General features: G+C 38.8%; 1 protein-coding gene across 4 annotated transcripts in view; it reads left to right on the top strand.

Annotated features, from left to right (window-relative positions):
• The window catches only part of C14H11orf74 (chromosome 14 C11orf74 homolog), a 61,730-nt gene extending 56,073 nt beyond the window's left edge, over window positions 1-5,657 (top strand). For all 4 annotated transcript variants that reach the window (XM_025358181.1, XM_025358182.1, XM_025358184.1 and 1 more), the window contains exon 6: window positions 5,385-5,657. In XM_025358181.1, coding sequence (XP_025213966.1) covers window positions 5,385-5,549 — 165 coding nt within the window. In that variant the 3' untranslated portion in view covers window positions 5,550-5,657. The remainder of the gene's footprint in view (window positions 1-5,384) is intronic.
• Window positions 5,658-26,270: the final 20,613 nt, after the last annotated feature.

The raw sequence follows: 26,270 nt of genomic DNA, 5'->3' as shown, positions 1-26,270 counted from the left end.
TGGTGGTGGGCGCCTGTAGTCCCAGCTACTCAGGAGGCTGAGGCAGGAGAATGGCGTGAACCCGGGAGGCGGAGCTTGCAGTGAGCCGAAATCGCGCCACTGCACTGCAGCCTGGGCGACAGAGCGAGACTCCATCTCAAGAAAACAAACAAACAAACAAACAAACAAAGCTGTCATTTAGAAGATCACAGTGATATCTTGTGAATTGCAGTGTGCACCTACCTAGGCTCACTTTGAATCACTTATGTGTCTCCGGTCTTGGAAGACTAAATTCACTCATGCATGTCATCATAAGCTTACGTAATTAACATGCAAAGTCAGAACTAGTGCCAAGCTCAGTGCCATGCATATAGTAGACATACAGTAAACATTTATTAAATGAACAAATAAATAAACAAACCTCACCACTAAATGGGAGTGATTTTCTGGTATACAGTAATAACATGGTTGGGGTCATTCTCTCTTTTCTATTTGTTCATTCACATCAACCTGTAAACAGGTTTAAGTCTTTCCTATCCTTAACAAAATTAAACAAAACAAGGAAAACAAGCTTCCCTTCATCTTGGACCCCTCTTTGGCTACTGTCTGTTCTTTTGTCTCTCTTTTAATCCAGAATTGAAAAGCTATTAGACTCTTCAGTATACTGTAAAATATCCTTGGCTCCAGTCACCTGCCTGGATGTTTTCAGAATGAAGGCACCAATTGCTTTATGATTGCCAAATCCAGGGGACACTTTCCAGTCTTCCTTTTAATGGATCTCTCTACCATGTTTGACACTATTGACCTTCCTCTGGCACTCTTGCTTCATTGGTTCTCACTTCACTTTTCTTCTGTGATTCTTTACGTATTTCTCAAATTGTGTTTTCCCTGACTCCTTTGGGTTTTCTCTCCATCCATCACTTATGAGTTGGTGTGCCTTAGGGTTCGGTGCTTAACATACAGTTCCTCACAGCCTACATACTTGAATCCATCTTCATCTTCAAATTGACATCTCTAGCTTCAGACCTTTTTTTTTTTTTTTTTTTCAGTTTCAAGTTTGTATATTCAATTCATCTAGATTCCTTCAGGTACATTCAAATTAAACTGTGCTTTACCTGCTTCCCTTTCTGCATTCTTCCTTTTCTTACATTTCCATATTCAGTCACTTACTGAGTGCTGCCAATTTCACTTTCTATGGATTTTTCAAGTCTCTGCTACCAGTCCCCTGTTCTCATGATGTCTTATTGAACTGCTCTAGCAGGTTCTTGAGTACTCTTCTGGCTCCAGGCTTATCCCGCTCAAATCTACCTTCTGTTTAACCTTCATAGTGATCTGTCTCATATAATTTCCAACAGGGCAGGGCAATTTTTTTTTTTTTTTTTTTTTTTTTTTACTCCAGCACCTGTCTCATTGTAGGTGCTTAATAAAAATTAAATGGATGAAGGAATTTATCTGAAATGCATAGATGACCAAGTGTCTTCCCTGCCTTCAAAAAATTCTTCAGTGACTTTTAATCATCTCTAGGATGATTTGGCACCATATTTGTCTCTTGCCACTCTCCAAGTTACACTTTGTGCTCTGACAATGTTGACCTACTTTCAGACTCACAAATGCGAAATTCTGCATCTTATTTCCATGGACTGCTCACGGAAACTCCCCCTGTCAGCAAAGCTCTTCTCTGTCAACTTGTAAACTAATGTTTACCCTTTAAGAGTCGGCTTAGATATCACCTCTTCCAAGAAGCCTTCTCTGATTCCTTCCCAATCCCCTCCAACTTAGTCTGGGTCAGGTATTCCTTCTGTGTTCCTATCATCCTGTTCTTACCACATTTTACTCTAATGATTTGTTTGTGATTTCACATAGGTCTTCATCTTTGTATCCCCAGCACCTAACACAGTGACTAGAATTTAATAGGAATGTAGAGTTTGTAGAAAGAATGTAAAATATCTGAATGATTGCAGGAGGCTATTCCTCTGACATTTTGACTCAGGGATGTACTGGCCACATTACAGTATATCCCCAAAATGGTTTAGAGTGTCCTGAATGTCATGTTTTGGCATTGCAAATGTGACATTATTACTATTCTTTATTTCTTGCTTTAATATCTCAGTATCTAACTGATCGCCTAGAAAATCTAACAATAGCTGCTGTTAATAATCCTTCATTTCTTAGTGAAGAAATTTATATTTTAAGTATATTTTTATACATTGAAGGATATTATAAATGAATAATCTTTGTGTTGACATTATCTTTACTGACTTGCTGAAAACTTTATTTCGTGTTATTGTTATGGTTAGTACCAAGTGACTGATGAAGAAAATCATCATCCATAACAGAGAAGATGTAAATGTATTAAAACTTAAAGGAAAATAAGATATTTCCATTTAAGAATACATTTCTACATGTCTAGTCCCATAAGTTTGGATATTTTAGCCACAGGGTAGTTTGAGACCTCAGGGAAGGGAGAATCTTAAGAAGGCAATGGGTTGGGCCGTATCTAGAACTAACTCGGCCGTGGGAACCCTGATCAAAGTTTAGAAGTAAGTCTGAAATACAGGACTTACTTTAGCTGGGTTGCTAGGATGAGGTAGATAATAAGTGAAGTGATGTGTGGGGAGGCTAGTAAGATTTTCTGGAGAGTGGCAAAACTCAATCAAGAGTAAGAGGCCAGGTGCGGTGCTCATGCCTGTAATCCCAGCACTGCGGGAGGCTGCAGTGGGTGGATTACTTGAGGCCAGGAGTTTGAAACCAACCTGGCCAACATGGTGAAACCCTGTCTCTACTAAAAATACAAAAATTAGCCAGGCCTGGTGATACGCGCCAGTTGTCCCAGTAACTCAGGAGGCTGAGGCAGGAGAATTGCTTGAACCTGGGGGCCGGAGGTTGCAGTGAGCTGAGATTGCACCACTGCACTCCAGCCTGGGTGACAGAGGGAGTCTCTGTCTCAAAAAAAAAAAAAAAAAAAGAAAAGAAAAAAGAAAAATAGAAGAGTAAATGAAGCTTCTGCACTTTCCTCTCTGTGCTTCTGTTTCCCTTTTTTGCATTCCTGTATTGGAGAGCACAGCACGTGATACTGAAATCATTCCTACACTTCTGTCTTCTCCTTGAAGTTATGAAACCTTGTAGACATAGATTTTGCTATAATCACTTTATGTTCTCAGAATCTGCTATATAATAAATGTTTATTGAGTGAAGAGGTAAGGGGAGGGAGGTGGGAATTGAGGTTATTTGTGTTCTGTAGAGGGAGTTGGGGGCATGGTATGGTGTCACTGAGATTTTAACATGGCAAAGGGATTTGTCTAATTTGAAATTGTATTCCTAACCCCTAAGTGAGAAGTGGGTGAAGACAAAGTGACTGCATCTAGTGGGGATGGCTAGTAAGGTGTAGGCAAGTTTTAGAGGTTTCAAGGTAGAATTTAAAGACCTAGTATAGGGGACATATGCAGGTATAGGCAGCTTGAAGCTTAATAGACATGTGATGAAAGGCCTTTACCCAGGCATGAAAAGGCAGCAAAATTCCCATCAGACTGAATATATTGGTGGAAACAGGTTTTCCTCCTTATGCTTTGCCAGGATCAGCTAGAATCAGCTCCAGAAGGGGTTGTGGCCAACCAAGCCTGCAGGCCTCAGTACTTACTGCTGAGTAGAGCTGGAGACAGCAAGAACACTTAACATTCAGGAAATGAACATCTTGTGTCATTGTGTGTGTGTGTTTCTGCATTTGAGCCATCTAAGCAAGACTGTCCCACTGTCACTTTGGCTGTGTTGATGATAAATTTGATCTCAGAAAGTGATCAACATCAGCCTTGCGGGCTGATTTGCTTTTTGTATACAGCTGGGTTTTAAAAGCTAGTCCTGGTATTACACGTAGCCTTGAGTATAGTTTTCTAATGGTAGGCTGTGAGAATTGATCATCTTATTTAGAAAAGGTCTTCTCTCCAAAGAGCTATGACTTGGCTTAGTGAAAACTTCAAGGTTGATTCTTGTTGATGTTTCTGTTGAGCAGGTGAGGCTTTATTTGAAGCAGATTACCCTGGATTCAAATATTGCTTCTCTCCCTTACTAACTCTGTATTTTGGGCAAGTTACTTAACCTTTCAGAGCTTTATAAAGTAGGGGTAACAGTGACTACCGGTAGGGTTGTTTGAATATCACTGCTGATGCCATGTGGTTCCTAGTATCAGGGCTGGCACATGGTGGAAACTCACCATGGAAACTCAGTGGCAGTTTTGTCAGAAAAGCACTAAGGTCCTTTCTAATAAAGAGGAAATGAGCACATCTCCAGAAGTTGTTCTCCTGCTGATTTTACTAAGAAAGGATGATAAATGGCTGAGCGTTTGCTATTAGCACTGCACACCTAACTTCAAAACATAACTTGGAGAACAGGTAGGAGATAACTACTTATTATTTTTTCTTTCACCTTTAGTAACAGCAGATAGTTTCTGAGCTACATGCTACATTTTTACCAACATTGCATAAGCCACTCAATGAGATCATCTTCCATGTAAGAATATTTAAAGCTGATTATAGCTTTGGGACATTTTTTCATTCTTGCATAAACCATAGTTTTCAATTATTTCAGCATCACTATACATATTGTAGAGCTACATAGAAGCACTGGATGATTTCATTGTATCACACACCATTTGTTTTTGGAGAGGCTTTTTAGGGTGTGATACAAGAGATTTAAGGCATACTCTTGGTTTGTTGGAAAATAAGATTTTTTATCTGCCTTCCTTTAGGAAGTCTTTAAAACTCACAAATTATGAATAGATTCAAAATTATTACATTTCTTTGTAACACTTTACTTATAGATAAACTGATATTTTTAAATTCTTGGCAGGAAAAAAGAGATCCTGGACTTTTAAATTTAAACTATGTTTCAAGTTTTACTGTTATTAGCCAAGATTTATAGGTATTATCTGAAGAAGTATATTCAATGTAGTGTACTTTTATCTTTAAAAAAATATGTTTTATTAATATAGATCTTTTTTGGCAAATGGTGAAAATCTATTTAAGGTTGATAAAAAATCTTAGTGTATATTTTTCTCACATTTTAATATAACTGTTGGTTTTTCTGTATGCTTCTCTAGTCCTAACACTACAAGTGGTAAAATGTATAATGAGTGTATGCAAGGGAGACTTTCTGATTCTTGCCTTGGGCAGCATTAGTTAATGATATTCATTCAGATACAGCATGGTATAAATGGGGCATATTAAGAGGCTTAAATTAGGTCAAACTGAATAATTGAATTTATTCCTTTACTTAAAAACAGCTTAATCAGCTGAGAGTGCTGAAGTCTGAAAAAAGGTTTAATTAAATATTACTAGGGAGTTAATTTTCTCAATTTTATCTTCATTTACAATGATTGTGTTTGTTTTTTCCTCCTTTGTTACCTTTTATAGATACTTGGAGATGAAGTTCAACCCTTCTCACTTGATGAAGAATTTGACTATGACAATGTGACACTAACCTCCAAGTTTAGTCCTGCAGAGATAGAGACCATCAAAGAGTTATGCAAGCAGAAGAGAAAGGACACCAGCCCAGACTTAGAGGAACCCTGTGACTGATTCACAGAGGCATTTTTTTGTGCGTGTGTGCTTATTTTAATTTTGTTCTTATTCAAGCAACATTAGAATAAAAGATAAACCTACTATAATTCCCTTTGTGGAAATTTACATATGTGCACTCATTTATCAGAGTTACCTATTATTAGGGATATAGAGCAATAAGGCCAAGGAGATTGCAGCCCTTACAGAATTCTCTCTTGCCATGTTGTTGCTGCATCTTGTGGCTGGTTGGAGGAGATGGGAGTGGGAAATGGGAACAGGAAGCAGCATCTATGGAGGGATCCATTTTGATGAAAGCATTGCACTAGGTGATGTGAGGTGCTGTACCAAAGGTCAGAAACATGATCCTACTTCCTTGAGAGTCAAGGACAATTGCACATGAAAACACATTGTAGCACATTAGAGAAAAATTGCTAATATGAAGTAGGTCTGGGTCCTAGCTAGGTCCAGAGATAGTGCTATCAATGTGAGTGTTGTTGAGAGATTTGGCTTCTGGAATTGATTGGGAAAGGCTTTACTGAAAAAAGGCATTGAGAATTGATGATATGTCATACATTAAATTATTGCATTTCTTTATTACCATTAAACCATGTGTGACAACAGTTACAAAGTACAAGGATATTGGGGGAACCTGCTGCCAATATTTCAACATAGGTTCTTTGTATTTTCCCTAAGTGTCAGCTGAGAAACAAAGAGAAAGAGTATAGTGAGAGGAATTTTACAGCTGGGCCTCTGGGGGTGACATCACATGTCGGTAGGACCATGATGCCCCCCTGAGCCGCAAAACCAGCAAGTTTTATTAAGGATTTCAAAAGGGGAGGGGGCGTACGAACAGGGAGTAGGTCATGAAGATCACATGCTTCAAAGGGCAAAAGGAGAACAAAGATCACATGCTTCTGAGGCCAATAAAGATCACAAGGCAAAGGGCAAAGCAAGATCACAAGGCAAAGGGCAAAGTCAAAAACTCCTGATAAGGGTCTGTGTTCAGCTGTGCACATATTGTCTTGATAAACATCTTAAACAACAGAAAACAGGGTTCGAGAGCAGAGAACCGGTCTGACCTCAAATTTACCAGGGCGGGATTTTTTCTCCACCCTAATAAGCGTGAGGGTACTGCAGGAGACCAGGGCATATTTCAGTCCTTATCTTAACCACATAAGACAGACACTCCCAGAGCTGCCGTTTATAGACCTCCCCCAAGGAATGCATTCCTTTCCCAAGATCTTAATTATTAATATTCCTTGCTAGGAAAATAATTCAGCTATATCTTCCCTACTTGCATGTTTGTTTATAGGCTCTCTGCAAGCAGAAAAATATGGCTCTATTCTGCCCGACCCCGCAGGCAGTCAGACCTTATGGTTGTCTTCCCTTGTTCCCTAAAATCGCTGTTATTCTGTTTTTTTTTCAAGGTGCACTGATTTCATATTGTTCAAACACACATGTTTTACAATCAATTTGTACAATAGTGGTCCTGAGGTGATGTACATCCTCAGCTTACGAAGATAACAGGATTAAGAGATGTAAGACAGGCATAAGAAATTATGAGAGTATTATTTGGGAACTGATAAATGTCCATGAAATCTTCACAATTTATGTTCAGAGATTGAAGTAAAGACAGCATAAGAAATTATAAGAGTATTATTAGGGAAATGATAAATGTCCATGAAATCTTCACAATTGTTATTCTGCCACGGCTCCAGCTGGTCCCTCTGTTCGGGGTCCCTGACTTCCCACAATACAAGGAATGAGCTCTATCTCCAGAAGCTTAAAATACAACTTGAGAAGGCAAAACAACTAGAGAATATAAAAATGCATTATGAAATGCTAATTATGTAACATACCCATAAATGCATTAAGGGAAGGAGAAAAGAGAGATGAAGGCCCAGAGGAAGGGGGAGTAATATGTTTCAAGTAATTTTTATTATTATAGGAATTAGTAACAAATTGAATGTACTTAAACTTAACTGATTTTCTTTTCTTCTTTAAGTGCACTTTGTTTTTCAGAGCAGTTTTATATTCACAGAAAAATTGAGGAGGACAGCACTGTTTTCATACACCCACTGCGTCTCCCTGACGTAGACTCCCTTGCTATCAGTATCCCACACCAGAGTCATTTTTTTTGTTTTGTTTTTCACTATTAGTTTTCTTTTTCTTTTTTTTTTTTTGTGGTAAGAATATTTAACATGAGCTCTGCTCTCTTAAATGTTTAAGTGTACAATATAATCTTGTTACCTATATGCACAGTATTGTACAGCAGATCTCTGGAATGTATTCATGTATAATTGAAACTATACCCACTGAACAGCAACTCTTCATTTCCCCCTTCCCCTAAACCATGGCAACCTCCGTCCTCCTTTCTGCTTCTATGAGTTTGACTTCTATAGATAACTCATGTAAGTGGACATGGAGCATTTGTCCTTCTGTGATTGGCTTATTTCACTTAGCATAATGCCCTTCAGGTTTGCCCATGTTGTCGCATATAGCAGGATTTCCTTTTTTTAGGCTGAGTAGTATTCCATTTTATGTATATACTACATTTTCTTTATCCATCCATCAATGAACATTTAGGTTGTTTCCATATCTTGGCTATTGTGGATAATGCTGCAGGCCTGTGCTTGTATGCATGTACTTGTGCTTATGTGTGTGTGTGTGTGTGTGTGTGTGTGTGTCAATGTGTGTAAGTATTCATAAAAATTCCATTTATGTTATTTACAAAAGAACGCTCTTGATTTCATGTTGCCCTAGGGTCAAGTGACTTCCACATTTATTTTTACTTATTCAACAAGCTTTCATAAAGCTCCATTTGTGTGTTCAAGCTTTAGGCAGTGGGGAGGATACAGGCAAGTTAGACATGGTCCAATTAAGTAGGGAAGAGAGATGTATACACAAATATAATAGAGCTATGTTGTTCAATGTAATAGCCACTAGCTGCATTTTAGTACACTAGAGTACTTGCAATATTATGACTGAGAAACTGATTTTCAGCTATTTAATTTTTATTTTAATTCAAAATAAATGATATTTGATTCAGTTATTAGAAAACTTTCAAGTACATTTAGAACAATTTAGGTATGTGAATCTACTTTTTCAATTATAAATTTTATGAAATGTAAATGCAGATCAGTTATTTTGGAAAACAGCTTAGTGTATTAGGGTCCTCTAGAGGGACAGAACTAATAAGATGTATATATATATAAATATAGAAGCTTATTAGGAGAATTGACTCATACGATCACAAGGTGAAGTCCCACAATAGGCCATCTGCAAGCTGAGGAGCGAGGAAGCCAGTCAGAGTCCCGATATCTCAAAAGTAGGGAAGCTGGCAGTACACCCTTCAGTCTGTGGCCGAAGGCCTGAAAGCCCCTGGCAAATCACTAGTGTAAGTCCAGGAGTCCAAAAGCAGAAGAACTTGGAGTCCATTGTTTGAGGGCAGGAAGCATCCAGCACAGGAGAAAGATGAAGGCCAGATGACTCAGCAAGTCTGCTCTTCCATCTCCTGCCTGCTTTATTCTAGCCACGCTGGCAGCTGATTAGATGGTGCCCATCTAGATTGAGGGTGGGTCTGTCTCTCCCAGTTCACTGACTCAAATGTTAATCTCCTTTGGCAACACCCTCATGGACACACCCAGGAACGATACTTTGCATCCTTCAATCAAGTTGACACTCAGTATTAACTATCACAGCTTAGTGTCTGAATTTAAAATATGCTGCAAGTACAAAATATGTGTTGGATTTCAAAGAATTAGTAGTGAAAAAACTGTGAATTTCTTGTTATATTTTTTGTATTAGTATATGTTGAAATGGTACAATTTTTGATTAAATAGTTAAATAAAATATATTATTAAAATTCACCAATTTCTTTTTTCCTTTATCATGAGACCGCTAGGAAATCTGAAATTACACATGTGGCATGCATATTTGTATTTGACAACACCGTAGTCGAGGGTAATCTTTGTTGTGAGACTGGTGTATACCAAGAGCTACTGGGACAAAGCATGTTGGAGTTTTAAAATTATGTTTTGGAGAACTAGGGACTCCTTACAGAGAAGCTGATGTTTAAGCTTGGTTGTAAAGAATTAGTAGGATTTTTTGAGGCAGTAGAGGGGGAAAAGCATTCCAGTCCAAGGGAATAGTGCACAGAGGTGTAATGGAGTGTGACAAACTATTGCTTGGTTAAAGTAAAACCATAGTTTTCTAGTTTATGGGATAAACAGGATAACTGCAGGAGAGGAAGTTAGAAATGTAGATTGGAGGCAGATTCTGCAAGCCTTGTGTACTGTGGACTTTATTCTCTAGTTGATATGGAGCTATTTAATGTTTTCATGAGAGGAATAACACAATCAAAAATGTATTTCAGAAAGATAACTTCAGCGTGAATGTGAGAGGTAAAATGAATATAGGTCAATAGGGAGACAAGTTCAAAGGATAGTTTGTGTGGGTAAAAGCGGGGGGCATAGATTTGATGAGATCTGGGAGCAGAAGTAGCGAGGATTTTTGACTAGTGCAATGTGGAAATGAGAGAGGAATTGTGAGGTTAAGACAAGATCTTAGTGTGCAATCTATGTACTCTCTGACTTGAGATAACCTTGTTATATAATTGTTAACAGGATTGGATACTCTTTTGGTTCTCTATATATAGCATTTTGGTAGTTTCAATAAAAAAGACTTTATTTTTTTTTAAGAGACAAAAGTTCTGTCACTCAGGCTGTTGTTCAGTGGCACAATCATAGCAGCCTCGAACTCCTGACCTCAAGCAATCTTCCCACCTCAGCCTGCTGAATAGCTAGGACTACAGGTGTGAGCTGCCATGTCTGGTGATTTTTTAAAACTGTTTTTTTTTTTTTTTTAAATCATAGAGACAGGGTCTCCCTATGTTTCCCAGGCTGGTCTCTAACTCCTGGCCTCAAGTGATCCTCCTGTTTTGGCCTCCCAAAGTGCTGGGATTACAAGTGTGAACCACTGCACCTGGCCAAGACTTCAACATTTTTTACAACATCTCCATTTTATGGACTTAAATAGTTTTATAATCGAAGAAACAAAACCACCTTTTTAAGTGTTTACAAAGAACTACATTTCAGTGAAGTAGTTAATTACTTAACTAGGCAGAGAAGACGGCAGGTGGAACATTTCTATCTGTAGGGTTGGTATACTATGTCTTGGCTTCATTCCTCTTGACAATTTTTGATCCCTGAATTATTTGAGGGGAAATTGTGTATTATGGCAAAAGTGACAGTGGAAAATGAGCCCCTTAAAGCATTTGAATGAAATTGTTTTGTCTCCATTGTACCATTACCCTTGCCCTAACTAGCAAATACTTCTTCATGACTGCCTTTCAGTCTTAGCAATCCCTTAAATTGATGGAAATGGTTTGTTTTACACTGGTTGGCAAACCCTAACCAAGTAATCCTGCACTTGTAAGGATGGAAAATGCTCACATGGATTAGGTTGTGGCAACGAAAATAAGATTAATAAAGAGTAGAAGATAAGGAGAAGCATCTGGGTGTATACACCAAAATGGGAGGGAAGAACACAAAAATTTTAAAAGTACCTTTAAATAATGTGACCAGTGCAACACGAACTAAACAGAAGTGGAAAATATCACTTCAAGCCTATAGCACTAGTCCTGGCTTGTTCAGCATGGTGACACACTGAGGGATCTTTCTACTTTCAGGATCCATCTTGTGTGGCATAGCACAAGAAGAAGAAGAACAATTCTACTCCAATATTGAATTTCCTCAATTTCCTTTGTCAATAATTATCTTTTATTTTCCTCCAAACACATACAGCTGTATTCTCATTTTGTTTATTTATTTATTTAGACACAAATCTCCCTCCGTCACCCAGACTAGAGTGCAGTGGCATGATTATAACTCACTGCAGCCTCGAACTTCTGGCCTCAAGCGATCCTCCCACTTCAGGCTCCTGAGTAGGTGGTACCACAGGTGCATGCCACCATATTGAGCTAATTTTTAATTTTTTTGTAGAGACGGGGTCTCACTATGTTGCCCAGACTGGTCTTGAACTCCTGGGCTCAAGTGATCCTCCCACCTTGGCCCCCCAGAGCACTGGGATTACAGGTGTGAGGTACTCCTCCTGGACAGTATCCTCTTTCTTTAAAAGTTCTTTTAAAAAAGAACTTTTCCCTATGTGTTAAGTTACTGTGGTTGAATAAACATATGAAAAAGTTAAGGAAAAACACATTTTCATTTCATTTACTTGCTTCTTGGAAGTTGATGGTAAGTGAACACAGTAACATGTGAAATAATGTGACAGAGACAACCTTACTGAGAATTTTCTAGAAAAAATATTGCTCCATATGTAAAAAAGCAATCCATGCTCCTCACCATGGCTTACCCAGCTTTATGTAATATGGCCCTTACGTGACTCTCCAATCTCATCTAGCACCATCTTCCTCAGTTTTTACTGTGTTCTGGCCAGTCTGTATATTTTTGTTTGTTTTTCAAACACTCTGCCTTCTTTCCACCTTAGGGCTTTCACTCTTGTTTTTCCTTCCCTGGTCTTCCCTGGTCTTCATTTGGCTGGATCCTTGTTATTATTCAGACCGTAGGTGAAATATATCTTCCCAGAGTCTCTCTCTGACAGCCCTGTTTAATCTTTTCCCCACAAGCCTCCATCCCTATCACTGTGCACTCTTATTTTGTTTATTTGACTCTCCCTTTAGAACAAGAGCTACAAGAAGGCATGAACCCAGTCTGCCTTTACATTGCAGCTGACCCAACCCCTGAAAAGATCCTGCAGTAAAGTAGGGGTTCAATAAATATTTACTAAATGAATCAAACCTAAAAATATAAGCTTAGTAGCTTGAAGAATTTGGAGGTCCATTTCATCAATTCAATTTGGTTAGATGTATATTAAGCATTTTTTGTATTCAAGGCATACATAAGTTTTTCACTTCCTAGACTGATGAAAATCTGATGACCAACGCAAATTTGGAAAGCATGGCCTGTTGTACAGAACCGTTCCATGTTCAACAAGTTTCTTTCTTTTATTCATCAGAATCCCATAGAGAATTGAGAGAAAGTTGGTTCTCATGGGAACTTTACCCACTCCTCAATTGCTCTTTTGAAACCTTGTTATGATGTCTTAAATTGAAAATCCTATTCAGGAGCAATTCATGTGATGTAATACTGATATTAATACAGGCATTATCAATTAATTATTTTTAGGCAGCTAGAAAGGGTGAAAGTTCTCAGTGGAATTTTTTTTTAATAAAAAGCTACTCCCAAAACATTTCTTTTCTAACAAAAAGTGGCTTGAAAACCCAGACCTACAAGCATTGATATGCCAATGCCAGCAGCTAAAAGCCAGGTCCACCCAATAGGGCATCTTCTGCCCTCTTTTCCTTGTCACCATGTGTGCCAGGTTTCATGGCAGCCTCCAGATAAAACCATGTGTACTAGCATCATGGCCGCCACCAGAATGAGACCACATTTGCATAACAAAAGACTCGGGTGGGAGGGCCAGTGTTTTCAGGGACTATGTAAATGTCACCTGGTCAACCCAATCCCCTGAGGCCTATGTAAATCAGTCACCACCCCCTCAACCTTCTGTACGAACCAATTGCGTTCCGCCACAAATAAGGCCCTCTTCTACCTGCTTTCTCAACACGAGGAAGCATTTTCTCTCTCTTTTCTTCTTCTATTAAACTTTCCGCTCCTGAACCCGATCCTCACGTGTGTCTGTGTCCTGAACTCTTTCTTGACCGAGACCAAGAGCCAGGATATATACCCCAGACAATGAAGTCATTTCATTTTGGGTTCTCGCCCAGGATCTGGATCAGAACAGAAGATAGACACATTGGACTGGTGAGTATGGAGCAAATCTCAAATCCGTCCTTTAATCTCACGGCTCTCTTCCAGCTATCCTGTTGCTAAATTTTCCTTTCTTTTCTATCCACAGTTGCTACAACTATTCTCTGTGTATGTGATGTGTGGAAATTTTTACAGTTCAGGGAAACAGGTCTGTTAGAAAAGATGAGCAAACGTGGCAGGCAGTAACTCAATAAGCATCTCTCTTCCATTTCTCTGGTGAGCCCATGATATGTCTTTCTTTCTTTCTTTTTTTTTTTTTTACTTGGGAAAATGAATGTTGTGCCATCACAATCACCCTAAGGATCAGTTACATAACATTTAATCAGCATAAATTATATTCATCCAAAATGTGGCATGGGAAGGTCATATGTAAACTTTTTTTTTTCTTTTTTAACTATACTTTAAGTTCTAGGGTACATGTGCACAACGTGCAGGTTTGTTACATATGTATACATGTGCCATGTTGGTGTGCTGCACCCATTAACTCATCATTTAATTAGGTATATCTCCTAATGCTATCCCTCCCCGCTCCCTGCTCCCCACAATAGGCCCCTGTGTGTGATGTTCCCCTTCCTGTGTCCAAGGGATCTCATTTTTCAATTCCCACCTATGAGTGAGAACATGTGGTGTTTGGTTTTCTGTTCTTGCGATAGTTTGCTGAGAATGATGGTTTCCAGCTTCATCCATGTCCCTACAAATGACACGAACTCATCCTTTTTTATGGCTGCATAGTATTCCATGGTGTATATGTGCCACATTTTCTTAATCCAGTCTGCCACTGATGGACACTTAGGTTGATTCCAAGTCTTTGCTATTGTGAATAGTGCCACAATAAACATATGTGTGCATGTGTCTTTATAGAAGCATGATTTATAATCCTTTGGATATATACCCAGTAATGGGATGGCTGGGTCAAATGATATTTCTAGTTCTAGATCCTTGAGGATTCGCCACACTGTTTTCTACAATGGTTGAACTAGTTTACAGTCCCACCAACAGTGTAAAAGTGTTCCTATTTCTCCACATCCTCTCCAGCACTTGTTGTTTCCTGACTTTTTAATGATTGCCATTCTAACTGGTGTGAGATGGTATCTTATTGTGACTTTGATTTGCATTTCTCTGATGGCAAGTGATGATGAGCATTTTTTCATGTGTCTGTTGGCTGTATAAATGTCTTCTTTTGAGAAGTGTCTGTTCATATCCTTTGCCCACTTTTTGATGGGGTTGTTTGTTTTTTTCTTGTACATTTGTTTGAGTTCTTTGTAGGTTCTGGATATTAGCCCTTTGTCAGATAAGTAGATTGTAAAAATTTTCTCCCATTCTGTAGGTTGCCTGTTCACTCTGATGGTAGTTTCTTTTGCTGTGCAGAAGCTCTTTAGTTTAATTAGATCCCATTTGTCAATTTTGGCTTTTGTTGCTATTGCTTTTGGTGTTTTAGTCATGAAGTCCTTGCCCATGCCTATGTCTTGAATGATATTGCCTAAGTTTTCTTCTAGGGTTTTTATGCTTTTAGGTCTAACATTTAGGTCTCTAATCCATCTCGAATTAATTTTCGTATAAAGAGTAAAGAAAGGATCCAGTTTCAACTTTCTACTTATGGCTAGCCAATTTTCCCAGCATCATTATTAAATAGTGAATCCTTTCCCCATTTCTTGTTTTTGTCAGGTTTGTCAAAGATCAGATGGCTATATATGTGTGGTATTATTTCTGAGGGCTCCGTTCTGTTCCGTTGGTCTATATCTCTGTTTTGGTACCAGTACCATGCTGTTTTGGTTACTGTAGCCTTGTAGTATAGTTTGAAGTCAGGTAGCGTGATGCATCCAGCTTTGTTCTTTTGGCTTAGGATTGTCTTGGCAATGAGGGCTCTTTTTTGGTTCCATATGAACTTTAAAGCAGTTTTTTTCCAATTCTGTGAAGAAAGTCATTGGTAGCTTAATGGGGATGGCATAGGATCTATAAATGACCTTGGGCAGTATGGCCATTTTCACAATATTGATTCTTCCTATCCATGAGCATGGTATGTTCTTCCATTTGTTTGTGTCCTCTTTTATTTCACTGAGCAGTGGTTTGTAGTTCTCCCGGAAGAGGTCCTTCACATCCCTTGTAAGTTGGATTCCTAGGTATTTTATTCTCTTTGAAACAATTGTGAATGGGAGTTCACTCATGATTTGGCTCTCTGTTTGTCTGTTATTGGTGTATAAGAATGCTTGTGATTTTTGCACATTGATTTTGTATCCTGAAACTTTGCTGAAGTTGCTTATCAGCTCAAGGTATTTTGGGCTGAGACGATGGGGTTTTCTAAATATACAGTCATGTCATCTGCAAACAGGGACAATTTGACTTCTTCTTTTCCTAACTGAATACCTTTATTTCGTTCTCTTGCCTGATTGCACTAGCCAGAACTTTCAACACTATGTTGAAGAGGAGTGGTGAGAGAGGGCATCCCTGTCTTGTGCCAGTTTTCAAAGGGAATGCTTCCAGTTTTTGCCTATTCAGTGTGATATTGGCTGTGGGTTTGTCATAAATAGCTCTTATTATTTTGAGATACGTTCCATCAATACCGAATTTATTGAGAGTTTTTAGCATGAAGGGCTGTTGAATTTTGTCAAAGGCCTTTTCCGCATCTATTGAGATAATCATGTGGTTTACATGCTGGATTACATTTATTGATTTGCGTATGTTGAACCAGCCTTGCATCCCAGGGATGAAGCCAAGTTGATTATGGTGGATAAGCTTTTTGATGTGCTGCTGGATTCGGTTTGCCAGTATTTTATTGAGGATTTTTGCATCGATATTCATCAGAGATATTGGTCTAAAATTGTCTTTTTTTCTTGTGTCTTTGCAAGGCTTTGGTATCAGGATGATTTTGGCCTCATAAAATGAGTTAGGGAGGATTCCCTCTTTTTCTATTGGTTGGAATAGTTTCAGAAGGAATGGTACCAGCTCCTCTTTGTATCTCTGGTAGAATTCAGCTGTGAATCTGTCTGGTCCTGGACTTTTTTTGGTTGATAGGCTATTAATTATTGCCTTAATTTTAGAGCCTGTTATTGGTCTATTCAGGGATTCAACTTCTTCTTGGTTTAGTCTTGGGAGGGTGTATGTGTCCAGGAATTTATCTATTTCTTCTAGGTTTTAGAGTTTATTTGCATAGAGGTGTTTATAGTATTCTCTGATGGTAGTTTGTATTTCTGTGGGATCTGTGGTGATATCCCCTTTATCATTTTTTATTGCATCTATTTGACTCTTCTCTCTTCTTTATTAGTCTTGCTAGCGATCTATCAATTTTGTGGATCTTCCTGGATTCACTGATTTTTTGGAGGGTGTTTTTGTGTGTCTCTCTCCTTCAGTTCTGCTCTGATCTTAGTTATTTCTTGCCTTCTGCTAGCTTTTGAATGTGTTTGCTCTTGCTTCTCTAGTTCTTTTAATTGTGATGTTAGGGTGTCAATTTTAGATCTTTCCTGCTTTCTCTTGTGGGCATTTAGTGCTATAAATTTCCCTCTACACACTGCTTTCAATGTGTCCCAGAGATTCTGGTATGTTGTATCTTTGTTCTCATTGGTTTCAAAGAACGTCTTTATTTCTGCCTTCATTTTGTTATGTACCCAGTAGTCATTTAGGAGCAGGTTGTTCAGTTTCCATGTAGTTGAGCGGTTTTGATTGAGTTTCTTAGTCCTGAGTTCTAGTTTGATTGCACTGTGGTCTGAGAGACAGTTTGTTATAATTTCTGTTCTTTTACATTTGCTGAGGAGTGCTTTACTTCCAACTATGTGGTCAGTTTTGGAATAAGTGCAATGTGGTGCTGAGAAGAATGTATATTGTGTTGATTTGGGGTGGAGAGTTGTGTAGATGTCTATTAGGTTCGTTTGGTGCAGAGTTGAGTTCAATTCCCGGATATCCTTGTTAACTTTCTCATTTATCCATCTAATGTTGACAGTGGGGGTGTTAAAGTCTCCCATTATTATTGTGTGGCAGTTTAAGTCTCTTTGTAAGTCTCTAAGGACTTGCTTTATGAATCTGGGTGCTCCTGTATTGGGTGCATATATATTTAGGATAGTTAGCTCTTCTTGTTGAACTGATGCCTTTACCATTATGTAATGGCCTTCTTTGTCTCTATTGATCTTTGTTGGTTTAAAGTCTGTTTTATCAGAGACTAGGATTGCAACCCCTGCCTTTTTTTTTTCCATTTGCTTGGTAGATCTTCCTCCCTCCCTTAATTTTGAGCCTGTGTGTGTCCTGCACATGAGATGGGTCTCCTGAATACAGCACACTGATGGGTCTTGACTCTTTATCCACTTTGCCAGTCTGTGTCTTTTAATTGGGGCATTTAGTCCATTTACATTTAAGGTTAATATTGTTATGTGTGAACTTAATCCTGTCATTATTAGCTGGTGATTTTGCTCATTAGTTGATGCAGTTTCTTCCTAGCATCAATAGTCTTTACATTTTGGCATGTTTTTGCATTGGCTGGTACCGGTTGTTCCTTTCCATGTTTAGTACTTCCTTCAGGATCTCTTGTAGGGCAGTCCTGGTGGTGACAAAATCTGTAAGCATTTCCTTGTCTGTAAAGGATTTAATTTCTCCTTCTCTTATGAAACTTAGTTTGGCTGGATATGAAATTCTGGGTCTAAAATTCTTTTCTTTAAGAATGTTGAATATTGGCTCCCTCTCTCTTCTTGCTTGTAGAGTTTCTGCCAAGAGATCTGCTGTTAGTCTGATGGGCTTCCCTTTGTGTGTAACCCGAGCTTTCTCTCTGGCTGCCCTTAACATTTTTTCCTTCATTTCAACGTTGGTTTATCTGACCATTATGTGTCTTGGAGTTGCTCTTCTCGAGGAGTATCTTTGTGGCATTCTCTGTATTTCCGGAATTTGAATGTTGGCCTGCTTTGCTAGGTTGGGGAAGTTCTCCTGGATAATATCTTGCAGAGTGTTTTCCAACTTGATTCCATTCTTCCCATCACTTTCAGGCACACCAATCAGATGTAGATTTGGTCTTTTCACATAATCCCATATTTCTTAGAGGCTTTGTCCATTTCTTTTTACTCTTTTTTCTCTAACCTTCTCTTCTTGCTTCATTTCATTCATTTGATCTTCAATCACTGACACTCTTTCTTCCAGTTGATCGAATCGGTTACTGAAGCTGTGCATTTGTCACGTAGTGCTCGTGTCATGGTTTTCATCTTTATCAGTTCATTTATGGACTTCTCTACATTGGTTATTTTAGTTATCTATCCTTCCATTCTTTTTTCAAGGTTTTTAGTTTCTTTGCACTGGGTACATAGTTCCTCCTTTAGCTCTGAGAAGTTTGATCGACTGAAACCTTCTTCTCTCAACTTGTCAAAGTCATTCTCTGTCCAGATTTGTTACGTTGCTGGCGATAAGCTGCATTCCTTTGGAGGGGGAGATGGAGCACATGGTATTTCTAAGTCAAAAGCGTCACCTAGTGGAAATAGAAATCCTCTTCATGAGGCATGTTGCCGGTCCTTCCTTTGCCATACAGTGCACCTTACTTTTGCGCCTCTAGAAATCAGGCTCTAAGCCCCGTCTGTGAACAGGAAAGTTCTGCCTTCAGTAGTTATGACTAAAATGTCCTCTATCACCAAATTTTAGTTCTGATGCTGTCCCAACAGCAGGAAAACAACCATTCAGTCCCTACATTCTTTTGAGAAACCTAGTTTGTTTCCAATTAGAACAGTACTTAATTAATAAGAAGATTTTAGGTTCACGGGTTAATGGGAACCGTTTTTCTAAGGGTAAATGCTTTAGCATGGGCCATAATAGCAGAATATACAGTTCAGTCTAGCCCACTCCCCCATTAAAGGGGCCTTGCCCAATTACTTAGTTTTTCTTGATATTCATTTTTTTTTAGGGAGGCACACAGGTCACACAGGTCTAGGAAGTCAAAGGGAAATCATAGGCAGAGAACTACAGCTGTTTGGAGGAGTGCAACTAGGCCCGAAAGCTTAGTTCCTCTGGTGCCATGGCTTGGAGGGTCACACCTACAATCATGGGCAGCACATTTAACATGGTGCCAGGACTTGGGAATCAAAAAGAGAAAACAGTCGTGGGGATGCTCCACTGTCTTCCCCTCCATCCTGGGTCACAAAGAAAGGAAGAGGACTAAAAGGATGCTTTTATTCTTGCTTCTCTTTCTAGATGGGTACTATCTTCAGCCTGCACTCCCCTGGAGTGCATTCTGAAGTGCTGGGGGCACCTTTCACCCTGTGACTTTAAAGAAAAAGCAGCTCATTTTCTTTTGCACAAGGGCATGGCCTTTTTACTAGACCTTTGCAAGCGTTGCAAAATCAACCCAGCTCTTTAAGCAATTGTATTAGGCAGACCCAAAGAGAATAATTCCCCAAAATTAGAGAAGCAACTTCCAGGGAAACCATCTGAGGATCCCCCTTATTTGGGACCCCTTCAAGTTCCCTTCTCATTACAGGATCTTAAGCAAATAAAAGGAAACTTTGGCCAGTTTACTGACGACCCTGTTAAGTATACAGAAACTTTCCACAATTTAACTCAGGTCTATGGTGTTTTTCCTTCTTTCACGGTTTAAAATGGACCTTTTATAATGTTCTTCCAACTTAGAGTTGAGCTGACGGGAAGGGATTCCAGAAGCCTGACATGCTGGAAAAAGAGTAAAAATGTACCAGTGGAGGCTGAGTGTGGTGGCTCATGCCCATTATCTAGCACTTTGGGAGGCTGAATCGGGTGGATCACGAGGTCAGGAGTTTGAGACCAACCTCACTAACATGGTGAAACCCTGCCTCTACTAAAAATACAAAAATTAGCTGGGTATGGTGGCAGGCTCTTGTAATCCCAGCTGCTCAGGAGGCTGAGGCAGGAGTATCGCTTGAACTTGGGAGGTGGAGGTTGCAGTGAGCCGAGATCGTGCCATTGCACTCCAGCCTTGGTGACAGAGCAAGACTCTGTCTCAAAAAAAAAAGAAAAAAAAATTACCAGTCAAGCTTTTGGCTTCCCTCTCCTTGTGCAAACTGGTAAAAAAAGATCATACAAATAAAGAAAAAGGATTTGTGAAGTTGGTCTTAAGCTGTAGCCAATCTGGTGTGCTTTGTGTGTCTTTCTGTATAGCTCTGTCAAAAGAAAGGGTATTGTAGGTTATGACGCAGGGCCAGCACCCCATAAGGCTGCTGTTCAAGCCAGCTCAACAAAATAGTAACAGACTTGGCTACAGGCCTCCATCTTGCTTCAAGTCCTTAGGAACATGACCTGTAACCACGTGGGAATTCTTTGTTTTAGCCTCTGCCATTTTAAATGGTAGCTGTCTTCTTGTGCTAAGTCAGTTCCTGGGTGAAGGCCACAAAATCTGATAAGACAGTTTATCGAGTTGGGTGGTGCCAGCTAATCCATCAAGGGTAGGGCTTACAAAATACCTTAAGCAGTGATCTTGAGAGCAGCTGAGGGAGGATCAGAGTTTTGTAGCCTCCAGCTGCTTGGTTCCTGGGCCCTGGTTTTTAATCTTGTGTCTAGTTTCTTGGTCTGGTCCCCAGGCAGGAAGGAAGTATATCTTAAGAAGTGGCTGTTATCATCTTTGTTTTAGAGTATAAACTGTAAATCAGGCTCCTCCTGCAGTTGGTTTGGCCTCCACCCAGGGATGGGCAAGGATAGCTTAGGGGCTGGAAACAAAATGGAGTTGGTTGGGTTGAATCTCTCACTGTCTCAGTGACAATTTTGCAATGATGGTTTCAAATATTGCCTATCACCCACTTTGAAAATATCTTGTACACCTATGGTTAATCATAACCTAATTAAGGTTTCACCTGTGAGGTTACTTTTTGCAAAGTTCAAAAGCTGAAAAATCTTAACTGCTTGGCATGGCTAAAGTAGAGTAACAAGGGATTTAAAAGGATTTCCTTAAAGAGAACTCAGCTTAATTAAAAGTGGATATTCAAGTTATATGTATATTTAAAAGGCCTTTATGTTTTTCTCGGATCTTGTTTTTCTGGAAAAAGGTTTTTTTATTCTCAGTCTACTGAATTATTTTTCTCCATTTTTTGTCTTGCCACTCTTAAAGCACACATGAGAGGCCCTAAGATAACTTCTGGTAGCATGGAACTCCGTGGGAAAACAGATAAGGTGCCACAGACATTGTTTTGGAAAAAATCCCCCCTGTTTTCCTCATGAAACCCCAGGAATTAAAAGCAGATAGTTCCCTCTCAAAATCAAAGGCTCTGTTCTGTTTCGTATTGTGTTATCTGGCCATTTTGAGTTTTGGGGGTATCAAATTACTTCACATTAGGCGAGAACTCTGGTGTGTAATAATTAGGTAAGAAATACATTTTAAGAGATGGCTCTCCCTCCTTTTGGGGATCCAAAATCCGGCATAAAAAGGCACCCTTAATTTTCCAGATCTGTCTTTGCCTTTAGCTGTGCTTGCTTATTAGGCCCTAAAAATGTGTGCCATCCTGGCCCTATTCCTCCAAGAGCTCCACCCTGAAGCCAGTAATCCAGTTATGAAAGTGTAAAAAATCTTACAAGTGCTGAATCTTCTGTCTGTGTTGCTGTGTATGTGTTGTGTGTGATGTCTATAAAAAGAGCTCAGATTGACTTAAAGAAAAAATAAACACTTAAATATTTTTTAGTTCATGTGACTTTAATATTTAAGCTGGTACATAACTAAAATCATTTACTGGCTGGGTGTGGTGGCACATTCCTGTAATTCCAGCACTTTGGGAGGCCTAGGTGGGTGGATTGCTTGAGGTCAGGAGTTCAAGACCAGCCTGGCCAACATGGTGAAACCCCATCTCTACTAAAATACAAAAATTAGCTGGGCATGGTGGTGGGTGCTTGTGATCCCAGCTACTAGGGAGGCTGAGGCAGGAGAATTGCTTAAACCTAGGAGGCGGAGGTTGCAGCGAGTTGAGATTGTGCCACTGAACTCCAGCCTAGGCAACAGAGCAAGACCCTTGTCTCAAAAACAAAAACAACAACAACAACAACAAAAAACACTAACCAGGTTTTTCATCAAAAATAAAAGTTGCTAAGAGTTAAGAGTACAACGTGTATTTGAGATCATTAAACAGTTTTACATTCAAGGCATATAAAAACAGTGAAATGTATTTTTTAGTAAGAGATTATAAGAAAGCATGGAAATGTAAATTTTGCCCAGGGATAAGGGATTATCTTACATTTAATAAGATAAAGCTAAATGTTTAAGTAAGTTGTGGAAAAATTATAAAAATTAATCTTGCAAAAATGTGTAAACATAACTAAATTCAAAAGCATATTACATAGTCTTTTCAGAAATTGAGCCTTGAAATAAAAGCACAACAAGTCTCTTAAGACACTAATCTGCCCTTTAGTAAAAGAGGTTATAAAGGGCTTATAAACATTTCACCTCATGGTGAAATTGGTTAAGATTAGGTGGAATTGTCTATAAACTTTCATATAAACAAATTGGGGTTGATATTAATAAATTAATGCAAGGGTAAAATTTGGCTTTAAACAGGATTTTCATGTAAAATAATAAAGACTAATAAAAATTTTTGCTTTTTGAATCATCATTTTGGCAAAATAAATAATTTATGGCAATTTGGAATTCTATTTCATAACATCAAGTGTTTTAAACCTCTAACATTTAACAGGCACCCCAAAATCAAACTTTAAGTTTTAAAATTGTCTTTCCTGATGTCTGGCTTTCTAGATGGTTCAGAGGGCCCCTGAAACATTCAGAAAAGAGGTGAACAGGATTATTTGACATGTTTTGTCACATGAGATTGCCAAAACAATGTCCAATCTTCTTTAAGTTATATTTTGATAAATAATACTAATATATGTTCCAAAATTGTATGGGATTTCTAAAATTTTAATGTCTAAATATATGCTATCAATCATAATTAAGGGTAAAGTTATCTTAAGACATAAGCCATGGAGATAACTAAATTTCTTTGTCTTTTTTTTTTTTTTTTGAGACTGAGTCTTGCACTGTTGCCCAGGCTGGAGTGCAGTGGCACAATCCTGGCTCACTGCAAACTCCACCTCCCATGTTCATGCCATTCTCCTGCCTCAGCCTCCTGAGTAGCTGGGACTACTGGCACCCACCACCATGCCTGGCTAATTTTTTATATTTTTAGTAGAGACAGGGTTTCACCATGTTAGCCAGGATGGTTCAATCTCCTGACCTCATGATCCCACCCACCTTGGCCTCCCAAAGTGCTGGGATTACAGGCGTAAGCCACCGCGCCCATCCTGTCAGTCATATTTTTAACTGTAACTATCCTGGAAAATTTGCCATTCAAAGATCATTTTGTTTTGCTTCGTTCCTTCTTTTTTAAAGGGTGGGTTATAATCAAGCCAAAAAACTTTAGCAGGTGTTCTCAAATGTGAGTTTTTAATAGCTTTGAAGATTGTAACATTGGAATAGAGAAAGAATGTGTGGGACTCATGAAGAACTGAAATGTTCATGAATGTCAAGCAATACAAGAGTTAACTAAATGGACTACACTGGGAAAGTTAAAGCAATCTTTTTGACTTTTACTTGGAATATTGCTGATCCTTGTTTTGTTTTTCAGAGTTAAGTAAACTTATTTTGAACTATTTATGGCCTTTAATAATTGAGTAAGGTATACTCCAGCAAACAAAATTTGGAGCATGTTTGTTTCTGTCTGCCTGGTTCCTCAAGAAGTTGAAAACTGCCTGTGAATACTCTTAATTTGTGGAAATATAGTTGTTTGCATCTGTGCAATAAGAATCCATTTTTATTTTTCAACAGGACACAATTCAAAAAGCTAGTTATTTTACCAAGACTTTGACTGGAAGGGTATGCTTCCCTTAAAGAGCCAATCTTTACTTGCAATGTCAATAAAAGCCTCTTGGGGAGAACTGACCTTGTCCCTTGTCTACATGGACCCCGCACAGGATTCCTAACCTGTGGTCAGTAAAGAATGTCACTTTCTAACAGGTCCAGGAGCTCCAAGTTTATCTTGGGACCTCAAGAGAAAAGGATCACCCAACTCACAGGATACAAACTCATGGCTGGGCTTGACTTTAAGATGTTTTATCTGAGATTTCCTTTGAAACAGAGTGCCATCAAAGCCAATCCAAAAGGCTTATATAGAAATAATTATTCTTACTGCACTTTATGCAAATAATCAGGCCAAATATAAGATTAAAGGTTATTCTACAAACAACACGATACTATCATAATTTGTTTTTACCAAAAATGAGGACTACAGAGAGAAACCATGCTCTAAAGCTTATCATTATGCTCCAAAGCTTATCATACATTTGTCATTAAATCCTAGTTTCATTAATTGTTTTTCAGCTTTTTGCCTACATTTTTGACTAACCCTGCTTATTCCTGCGAATCAAGTGGAGATCTCCTGCAGTTTGGAAGAAACAAAAAGGGATGGGTAATGTGAAAATCTAGATCAATATGCTAGTTCTGGGCAATTATCCTGTAAATTCTGCCAGGTAATGAGAGTGAATAGGGTGCCCATAACCCAGAGGTTTCTTTGTTTAGGAAAATAGAACCAAGGAGCTTCATAGATCCCCAAAAGGAATTTCTATATCTTAGCAAGTAAAATTTTAGATGGAAATGATCTACTTACACCACACTTGCAGGAATTGCTCTACTCACTCTACTATTTGTAGTAGAGCTATACACAGTAGCACTTTTTTTTTTGAGGTGCAGTTTCACTTTTGTTACCCAGGCTGGAGTGCAATGGCACGATCTCAGCTCACCACAGCATCCATCTCCTGGGTTGAAGCGATTCTCCTGCCACAGCCTCCCTGGTAGCTGGGATTACAGGCATGCTTCACCACACCTGGCTAATTTTTTATTTTTAGTAGAGATGGGGCTTCTCTATGTTGGTCAGGCTGGTCTTGAACTCCCAATCTCAGGTGATCCACCCACCTCAGTCTCCCACAGTGCTGGGATTACAGGCATGAGACACTGCACCCGGCCAGTAGCACTTTTTAATTGAAATATTGGACAGAGAGTTTCCACTGGTGTAATATTTTGCTTAATTATCATCCTTATAGCAGGGATGATAGCTACCAACAAAAGGGAAGCATGAAAGTTTTACTTTCACTGAGTTTGCTAGAACTTCTTATTGGGTTTGGTAATCTGTCACATCCTGGTTATGCAAAGAAGGTTATAAAGGAGAGAGATTTTCTGTGGAAGTCATGAAAGGATTGATAATTGAAGGAAAAATGTAGCCAAGGTTAACACTAAAGTTATTCTAGCCACACAATCCAATGCCACTTTTCCTAAAAGGAATGTTACTTTTATATGAATGTTTCTGATAATGTACAGCGACGTCTAGTGGAGGCAAACTGGTATTACAATCCATTGGTGTAACTAACAGGTATCAAACTCTACTGTCATAGTTATGATCTATGGGACCTCCATTAATAGAGGTAATCTCAATACTCATATTCTAACGCTATATTTTAAACCTTCTTGTAAAATTTATCCCTTTCCACCTAGAAGCAATCAAACCCCAAATGGTGCCGCAGACAGAGCCATACATGGACAAACCATTCTTCTGAGAACACTTAGATTGACCTCAAGAGGAGGCCCAAATGCTGTCCCCCAACAAGATGTCTCTTTTTAACAGGAAGTAGCCAGAAAGAATCGTCATCCAACACCCCCAACAGCAGTTAAGTTTATGTCTTTTCAAGGGTATTCAATTAGGAATAGAGGAAGTCAAATTGTCCCTGTTTGCAGATGACATGATTATATATTTAGAAAACCCCATCATCTCAGCTCAAAATCTCTTTAAGCTGATAAGCAACTTCAGCAAAGTTTCGGGATACAAAATCAATGTGCAAAATTACAAACATTCCTATACACCAATAACAGACAGAGAGCCAAATCACAAGTGAACTCCCATTCACAATTGCTTCAAAGAGAATAAAATACCTA

This window comes from Theropithecus gelada, chromosome 14 (genome assembly GCF_003255815.1).
Source record: "Theropithecus gelada isolate Dixy chromosome 14, Tgel_1.0, whole genome shotgun sequence".
Classification (NCBI taxonomy): domain Eukaryota; kingdom Metazoa; phylum Chordata; class Mammalia; order Primates; family Cercopithecidae; genus Theropithecus; species Theropithecus gelada.
The sequence above is the reverse complement of the archived record's forward strand: the minus strand, read 5'-3'. Positions and strand labels throughout refer to the sequence as shown.